At 39.8% G+C, this 9,501-nt stretch overlaps 1 protein-coding gene across 1 annotated transcript in view; it reads left to right on the plus strand.

Annotated features, from left to right (window-relative positions):
* Window positions 1-156: 156 nt before the first annotated feature.
* LOC101850695 overlaps window positions 157-9,501 on the plus strand; it is a gene marked incomplete in the record, with an annotated part of 28,470 nt that continues 19,125 nt past the window's right edge. The window contains 2 exon segments of the mRNA XM_035973583.1: window positions 157-373; window positions 6,965-7,178. Coding sequence (XP_035829476.1) covers window positions 7,041-7,178 — 138 coding nt within the window.

The raw sequence follows: 9,501 nt of genomic DNA on the forward strand, positions 1-9,501 counted from the left end.
CCTCCCCCCACCCGTGATGATGTAAAACACAACACAATACAATAATTTACATAATTTGTATGCCTACCCCCTCCTTTCCCGACCCCTAAGCCCTCGCCCTCTCCCTCACACAGACCTCCTTTCCCTCTTTACATAGCGAGAACTTTGGGTCTCGGGTCTCGGGTCTCGGGCTATTGGACATGGGACATAGAACATGAGAGTACGCGCCAATCTCCCTTCCTACCCACGATCTGTGACGCAAGAGTGACGCTGCATTTGTGTTAGCCGTTCCTTGGTTCATGTAGTCTCAAGTTTTCCCGAACTCCAACTGGACACGATTTCTGAGTCAATTTCCTGGTCACGAACCTTTAGTGTTTGTGTGAGCCATTTTCAGGTACATATTTTGTTCCAAGATTTCCGTAACTCTCGCCTGACAGGATTGGTGAGTCCATTTTATAGCCACGCGCTTGCTTCGGCGTTGGACGGATTATTATATCCATCTTTGTGTAACGCACGTGTGGGTAGGCAGTTGGAGGTCGACGCTGGTAGGTCGAATTACTTTACTTTTCGCCTTTTTGTCTGTCTGTCTGTCTGTCTGTCTGACTCCCAGTTTCCGCGCACTAAAAATGACCTTTCATGTCCATGCGCATCTCCTCACTCAAACTCTGACACAAAAGAATCAGGCGCTCTTCAAAATAATGAAATCGAAGAAACAGACATTTTTTCCGTCCATAAAGTAATTAATGTCACTTATTTGGGATTTTTACCTTTTTTTCTCTTTTTTTCGGGTGGGGGGGGGGGGTGCTTGTACAAATGTATGTATTGTGCTAAACACATTGTTTTGTTCATTTTAGAATGCTTTCCTGCCAGGAAATTTCTGAAAAACGTTGATCAAAGGCATTTTTAAAAAAACAACTAAATTTGTAGTTTCCAAGGACTCTACAGCTGCGGAAGTCACAAGAATCTGGCAGTCCTTTTCTCCCCAATTTCACATCCGACACCAAGTGAACCCCATATCCTTCTATCAAAAAATGTCTCAACTTCTTTTTTTTAAGATAGTTGGATACTTTTTTTTTTTAACCCAGCAAAAAACCAGCGTGTCTTTAAGTTGTTGCTTCAGAATTACAAAGTTCTATCTGACATTTTTCGCCGTTTTGAGTTACTTAGACCAAGGGATAAAATAAAACCGAAGTGTTGTGTCAGCTCAATCAAAATCGTAAGATGATTCGGAGCCGTAATAAAGATATTCAAGGAAGTGCAGAAGCATTGGAGAATATTGTAAGAACAGGCAAAGTTTGATGGAAAGAGAGGCAGAGGCAGACAGAAGGAAGAGATACTGGACAAGTTGACAACATGGCTGGGAATAGCAAAAGTGACAGACGCCACTGGATGATGATGCCGATTAATACTTTGCGCCCCCCCCTCCCCAACCTCCCCCTTCGCAAACCTCTCCCGAACATAAATTTAGCTTGCGCGGACTTTGCCAGTTTGCGGTCTCTTTGTCTTAAAGCTTAGCTCTCTGTTATTGAGCTCTAGTTATCGCGGTTTGCTCAAGGCCAAGCGCAGCACCCTACCTAGACCGTTCATCTCATTCCGTGTCACCGACATTCGTTGCTTGAAAAAAAGTGGTTATCAAAAATTGACGTTGTATTCTTCAAAATATTTACATGTGATATTTTCAAAGAGTTTGTTTTGTTGGTTACAGCATTTAGGGGTTTGAGTTTTTTGGGGTCTTTTTTTGCTCTTCTGTACAATTTTATAAAATCTGCATAATATTATCATTATAGGCTACTGTGCTTTTAAAATTTAATTATGGTAGCGATACTATTCTCTCTCTCTCTCTCTCTCTCTCTCTCTCTCTCTTTCTCTCTCTCTATCTCTCTCTCTCTCTCTCTCTCTCTTTCTCTCTCTCTCTGCGTGTGTGTGTGTCTCTCTCTCTCTCTTTCTCTCTTTTTCACTCTCTCTCTCTCTCTGTCTGCCTGTGTGTGTGTGCATGTGGGTGTGTGCGTGCGTGCGTGCGTGCGTGTGTGTGTGTGTGTGTGTGTGTGTGTGTGTGTGTGTGTGTGTGTGTGTGTGTGTGTGTGTTTATGCCCCGGCGGCTCCGTCAATGGATACATTACACACGACGTGTAATCAGCAGTTGGCGATAAGAGGCGGCATTTACTAATCTCCTCTGGTCGTTCATGCGGCCACTTTGAGACGTTCGCCCACATCGTTTGCCCCCGTTTCTGAAAACCTGGGCAGAACAAGGTCATTTTGTACAGGTGTCAGAAGTGGAATAATACATTTGGTTCTTTGACTTGAGCTTAAGAAATACGTGAGTTTTTTGTGCTTTTTAAAGTTTTCTCCTCCTCCTCCCCTCCTCCTCCTCCTCCTCCTCATCCTCCTCATCCCACTCCTCCTTCTCCGACATCTTTTTCTTCTCTTTCTTCTTCTTCTTCTTCTTCTTCTTACAGTCACTGCATTTACTCTAGCATAAAAATTATTAAACGAAATAAAACAAAACTCAACGACAAAAAAATGAAGTTTTGTTTTATTCTAATTCCATAGTCCAAGTGTAAGCCCCAGTGGTGAACAGGTCCACGAAATGTCCCACGCTGACAAATGCAGTAACTGGAATTATATAATATATATTACATTATATATATATATATATATATATATATATATATATATATATATATATATATATATATATATATATATATATATAGTATTCAACCTCTCTCTTTATAGCAAGCTGTCTATTGTACATTGATCAAGAGCACTTGATGATCAAGAACTTATCAACGGACTTATCATATCTGCTCAAAAACAATACTTAAAAAAAGCATTACGAAGAATATAATATACGAGTATTCCCTCCCTTCTTTTATCTTTGTTACCTCTATCTCTAGGCCCGGGTACTGTGTCCCTCTCAGCACAGGTTGACCCTGACAGTCAGGGTCGAGGCAGCCCGCCTCCTAGTTTGTATAAAATTATTTGTGTCGCTTGAGGTGTAAAAACTTACACACACACACACACACAAATGAAAAAGTCTCTACTGATAATATTATGAAGTCGTCTCATCACCTCGACAAACAGTAACTCGTTTCATATCGATAAATACACTAGACATAATTGGTCGCTTTTAATGACAAGCGGGGTAAGCTAGATTTCGGGGTTTCCAGAAATCTTGACCTACACCAAAAGTGGGCATTTCCATTCCTATTAAGGAAGTTGGGTTTCTTTTGTGTGTATATCTGATTGGTTATAGAGAAACCTCTCCTTGTCTTTTAAAGAAACTGAACAAGTGGCAAAAACTATACCTTTGATTTTCTCAAAACAGCATTTTTCGGGACAGCCCCCTTGTGCTTAAAGAGACCAATTATTATTTTCTACTCTCGTCCCACGACTAAGATTTACCGGGGAGTTGTCGCAGAGAGTGAACCCCCTCCCTCCACCCCCCCCCCAACCCCAACCACCTTATCATTATCCTCTATTTCTTGTTTTTTAACGGCACGGTGAGCAACAGATCAACGGTTATTAAGCAGCATCTAAAGCAAGAGCAGCATGCAACCACAGCAACAGCAGCAACAACAGCAGAAACAAATTAACAACAAAAAAGAAGTAACATAACAACAACAACAACAACAACAACAACAGCAACAACAACAACAGGAACAACTTCAACTATGCTATAGTGCAGTAACAACATTAACAACAACGACAATAGCAACAACAGCAACAACAGCAATAACAAAAACACAACAACAACAACAACAACAGCAACAACGACAACATCAATGACAACAATAACACTACCATTATCACCACCACCACCACCACTACCACCATCAACAACAACAACTGAGTGTTATTCAACTTTAGCCATTGTTCACCACCTTTATCCATTGGTTTCATCTCGCTATCTGATACCTTGACCTAACCCTCTCCATCAACCCCTCAAGTAAGACAATATTTCCTATCGTCACACACAATGCACAAACCATCTGCCTCGGTATCAGTGCATACAACTGCAGGTTAACCACAACCCATTGAAGGGGTCAGGTGGAAAGACAGGCTTTATATGGTCGCTTTTAACCACAAGGGGGCTATCCCCCTCAAAATGCTGTTTTGAGAAAATCGAAGGTAAAGTTTTTGAACCCTTATTCAGTTTCTTTAAAAGACAAGGAGAGTTTTGGGCTATAACCAAACAAATATTATACACACCACTGAAACCAAACTTCTCCTATAGATAGGTGTATCGAATAATACTTTGTTTCTTCTTACTCTGTTAGCGGGGAACAGAAACTCATTGTATACTGTAGGTATAACCTCACACTCAAACACTGAATCCATTTTCATATGCAGTTGCTCGGTCCTGATTTTGGAACACCAGCCTGTGTGGAAATATGTCGGTATGATTACTTAAAACTGGCATGTTTACATTCCAGAACAACTACTTTCGGTACTAAAGATTTTTTTAAAACAATTTTTCTTCAAAAGTGGGGACAAACAAGGGAACTAAGAAGATATGGGTGAAAGGAAGGAGTAGGGGTGGGGGGGGGGGGGGGGGTTAAAGTACATACATTCCTTCCGTCGTCTTAAAAAAAACATAAGCTTACAACTGACGCGAAACTTCAAAAGTCTTTCCCGTTGTCACAAACGCTCGCTGTAAATAGAATTCTTCACTACTACTACTAATAATAGATAGCATAATTTGTATTGCTCAAAAATCTGCTCATCAGCAATCTCTAAGTGCTTCACAATCTATACTATTACCCAAGCAGACCTGAGAGCATTCTGAAACAAACTCAACTTCCTGGGAAGCATACAGTGCAAACAGCCTTTTATAAGCGCTAAAACACTAACATACTGACAAGATCTTTCGCTGTCTATACCCGGGTACCCATTCACACCTTGGTGAAGTAAGGAAAATTCGTATAAATTGCCTTTCCAAAGGACACGACGTCGGGCCCGTGGCTCAAACCCCCGAACTCGCAACCTCACGATTTAGAGTAAATAGAATTCTTCACTACAAACATCTATTCTATTATTTGAGTTCCTTGCGCCAACCATGCTGATAAAATCTTATATTTAGAATGCCCTAATCTCTCTCGTAAAATAATTTATTTGCCGCTTGTTGGCAGTTTGGCTTGTCGTTTTCCGGCGTGTTGTCATATCCTGACAGCTGTTCCCGACACTGCTGAGCCTAGAGTGGGTGGCCGTCTTTCTTATCTTGTATACCGTGGTGGCCAAAGGTAACTTGAAAATGTGTTCACCCAATTATAATTTATCGTGTTGAACCCCTGCAGTACCCACTCATACAACATTCCCATTTTAATTCTGCATTACCTGACATAATATTACTGTTACATCCACGATAAGAGTCGCCCGAGATATGGCTACTTAGAAGTGACCTTTAAGAACAAGCAATGGCAAAATTTTGTGAAATCAAAGAAACTTAAACGTGTGTTAGCGCTTGTATTTGAGGGGGGGGGGAGCGATGGGGCATCGACATTGGTGGAAGGGTCGTGTATTGCGTATTAAACGAACGTAGAACGTTATCTTCACAATAAACAAGCTTGCCTTTTCCGGCATTTGTCAAACCCTGACGGCTGATCATAATGATATCTCCGCTATACAGGAATAGGACAGGAATAGGGCGTCCCTCCTTTGCTATCTTGTATACAGAAAGACGCTATGTTCTTTAGGGAAAAGGTCGTGAAAAAAGGGGGACGGGTGACCCCTTAAACATAATTGAATTGTTACGATAAGAAATGTCTTTTTCTCGACTATAATGTTTACTTTTATTTCTGTCATTTGGTTTGACATAAGGTGCTGAGTGCTTCGGAGACCAGCTTATTGAATTGAATAGAAAGATGACACGTGTCACGACGCCGTGAAATCAGGTGCTCGTCAATTTTTAGACATTTGGAGTTATTGGTATCATCTTATAGCTTATTCGTTTGTCCTGCCTTCAGTGAGAAAAAAAATACCCATTTATTTTAAATAAAAGTCGAGATATTCACAACTGAAGGAGATGGAGGTCGCCTTGTTTCAGAGAAAATGGCCATCAAGGTTTGGTTATTTCCATAGCTTGAGAGCCCGTGGTAACTGAAAACTTATATTGTTGCATGCCTTTAAGAGTGGAGCAAAAGAAAAAAAAAAATTAAAAAAACAAATAAAATTCGATAATAATAGCCACACTGGCGGGAAAATGCTAGTTTCTTCAATATTATTATTTTGACAAGCTCCTGATTTCACCATGCTGCCTCACATGTTATCTAAAAGTTCTCTTTTCTGCCGAAATTTTTATACATTCCATAACGGATTCTTCACATAATAATGAAATCGTCATTCACGCTATATTGGAACTAATAAAACTATTCGCATTTATAATATATGCTTTTTGCAGCAAAACTGTCTCAAAACTGAAAAAACCAAGGGCACCATGCTCTGGAGAATATTTTAAAGAATTTTTTGGCGAAAACCGCATGTCGATCGATGCAGCCATTAAAAAGCCTTTTGAATAGCAAAATTCGGCCACCACAAATAGATAATAGACGAGTATTATACACCAACGTCAACACACGCATAATATACTAACGCATTTTGTGGTTTGTATTCGTTATCTTTATTTGCTTTTTGTGGTTTGTATTCGTAATATTTATTTGCTTTTTGTGGTTTGTATTCGTAATCTTCATTTGCTCTTTGTGGTTTGTATTCGTAATCTTAATTTGCTTTTTGTGATTTGTATTCGTTATCTTTATTTGATTTTTGTGGTTTGTAATCGTAATCTTTATTTGATTTTTGTGGTTTGTAATCGTAATCTTTATTTGATTTTTGTGATTTGTATTCGTTATCTTTATTTGATTTTTGTGGTTTGTATTCGTAATCTTCATTAATTGCTTCTTTTCGTTCTGTCGTAAAATGTGATACTTTTGAACCACGTGCTTACAAGGGCTTCGGATGTAACAATCCACTTTGTCTTCTGTTGCAGACGATAATGGTGAGGAGAGTTCGTCTGCAAGGACTTAGTAAGCAGAGACAGCCATTGTCTGTATGACGACATCAGTATGGGTGCTCTCAAGTTCCTGGACGTCATCAATAAGTGCAAAGATGGCGGCAGCAGTCTTGAAGGAACAGAGATCAGGAATACCATAGTCCTCACATTCGCCTTCCAGGCAGTGTTCACGGCTTTCAACGCTTTGCAGGTGAGAAATTTAGGCGATGATGATGATGATGGTGATGATGATGATGATGGTGATGATGATGATGATGATGATGATGATGATGATGATGATGATGATGATGATGAAGATGATTATGACGATGACGACGACGATGATGGACAACTATATAATCTTGGCTCTGTGTAGTAATTGCTTCCTCCTCATCCCGATAACAATTAGTTCTCAGAACTCCTAACTACGTACACATAACCTGGACACGTTTAGCTACCCCCCACCCCAACCCCCACCCCCTCCCAACAAGACATAACAAAAAAACACCAGAAAGAAAAAAAATATATTTAAAAAACCTGACTGTTTCCGTTTGTCTCTTCCTTGTCATCTCAAATCTCCTCCCTCTGGAAACTGCTTGATGTTTGTCTTTCCCCTCACGAATCACGTACCCCTTTGTCATCTTGGATCTCGTAGGCTGGTCTACATTTTTCCTTTCAAGGACTTTCAGAATATAGTGTTCCTTCTTGGTCTACATTTTCACTACGCCCAATCTCCTTAATGGTGACCTTCATTTTGATTTTCTCACGTCTCACGTTTTTTTTAACTTTTGGTAGCTATAACGAAACGTGATTCGATTGCTTAATCAACAGTTACCATACTTCGCTTTCCCGAGTCAAGAAAGGTGTGGGGCTCAGGGGCAGCGAACAGAATTAAATAAATATCTCAACGGATCAAAGATTGTCATGCAAATTCAAGAAGTATTCATATTTGTCTTATTAACACATTTCGCTCGCTCATATGACCTTATACAGTTGCGAGCGCCGTAAAACCCCATACTAAAACTAAAACTAACACGTTTCACATTCTGCCAGTGTCAATTAGCTCATATTTGAGCTCCAAAATTTGGATTAAATCGTTGTTATTTATTATTTTTTAAATGTTATTGTTTTGGGCTGGGATTCAAAATATTAGGAAGAAATAAATTAACATCAAAACGTTTCATTTATAATTTCTTTATTAAATCAGTGTTGAGTAACACTTGTTACGCCTATACATTTTGTATTGGACAGTAGAGGGTTAATGTATATGGCAAAAACAACAACAAAATGAGAAGAAGAAGAAGAAGAAGAAGAAGAAGAAGAAGAAGAAGAAGAAGAAGAAGAATCGTAACGAGTATTTAGCCAGCTGTTGGATTAATGTATGCGTCACGTGACAAAGTGAGAACAGACGCTCGCACTGACTTTATTGCTGACGTCATGCTGTGCCTGGTCACCGGCGCCTGTGGTTTAGCGGTTAGAAGTTTTGTTGATGCACTTGCAGGAGACCAGAGTTCGTTCGATTCAAGAGTGCAAAAATAGCAACTTAGTCTTTATTTTGAGAGTTTGTTTCTCTTACTGCCTGGGTTGGCCCTGACAGATTGGGTCTGAAGCCTCCATCCTAATAAATGATAAACATTGTGTCGTTGAGGGCATTGAAACACCTGCATTCAATATTATTTTTTCTCTGTGCAGTCAGAAGCAAAATGGTTTAAATACGTGTATATATGATTACACACACACACACACACACACACACACACACACACACACACACACACACACACACACACACACACAAACATCACCACTCCCCTAATCGTCCACAGACAACGCCCCAACGAATACTACCCAGAAAAGGTCTCCTTCAGCTTCGTCTTCGACACGCCCATGTTCTACGAAATTCGCAACGATGTCATCGATATTCTCTTTTCTGTGAGTAAATACGGTGCTTGTAATCTCGAAGAAGCAATTTAAAAAAACATTGTATGTCGTCGGTATTGCAAGCAATCAACGTGTGTCCGTTTGGGCTCTTTTTACATCAGAGACAAAACAGCTAATTTCTGTCGTCGTGTTCCTACATGGAATCATGAAAAGCAAGAAAATTGTGAACCTTGAGCATAGCATTGAACTACATTTTGGTGATGTTGAAAGGTGCATCTTTGATAGAGCTTTGAGAGGGCGGGAAAGTCGAAAACTGCTCAAAATTTTGATAGCTAACAACAGCTACGATATGTTCTACAAAGTTCTACGAAATTTAAGTTTAAGTTTTAGTAAGAGTTTTACGGCACTCGCAACTTCATAAGGTCATATGAGTGCCAGAAGATAAGAGGTGTTACAAGAGAGTAACAAACATAAAAAAGAAGGAGGGGAGATAAGGACGATAGATGTTTGATATGAAAGAAAGAAGGAGCAAACCACACCAGAGCACCCGCCAACCACCAACTCTACAAAATTCTCAAAAAACAGTTTTTAAAATTATGTAAAGTACAGTGGTACCTGCTCTAATGGACACCGTTACAAGACAATCACAAAAA

This window comes from Aplysia californica, unplaced genomic scaffold (genome assembly GCF_000002075.1).
Source record: "Aplysia californica isolate F4 #8 unplaced genomic scaffold, AplCal3.0 scaffold01448, whole genome shotgun sequence".
Lineage (NCBI taxonomy): Eukaryota > Metazoa > Mollusca > Gastropoda > Aplysiida > Aplysiidae > Aplysia > Aplysia californica.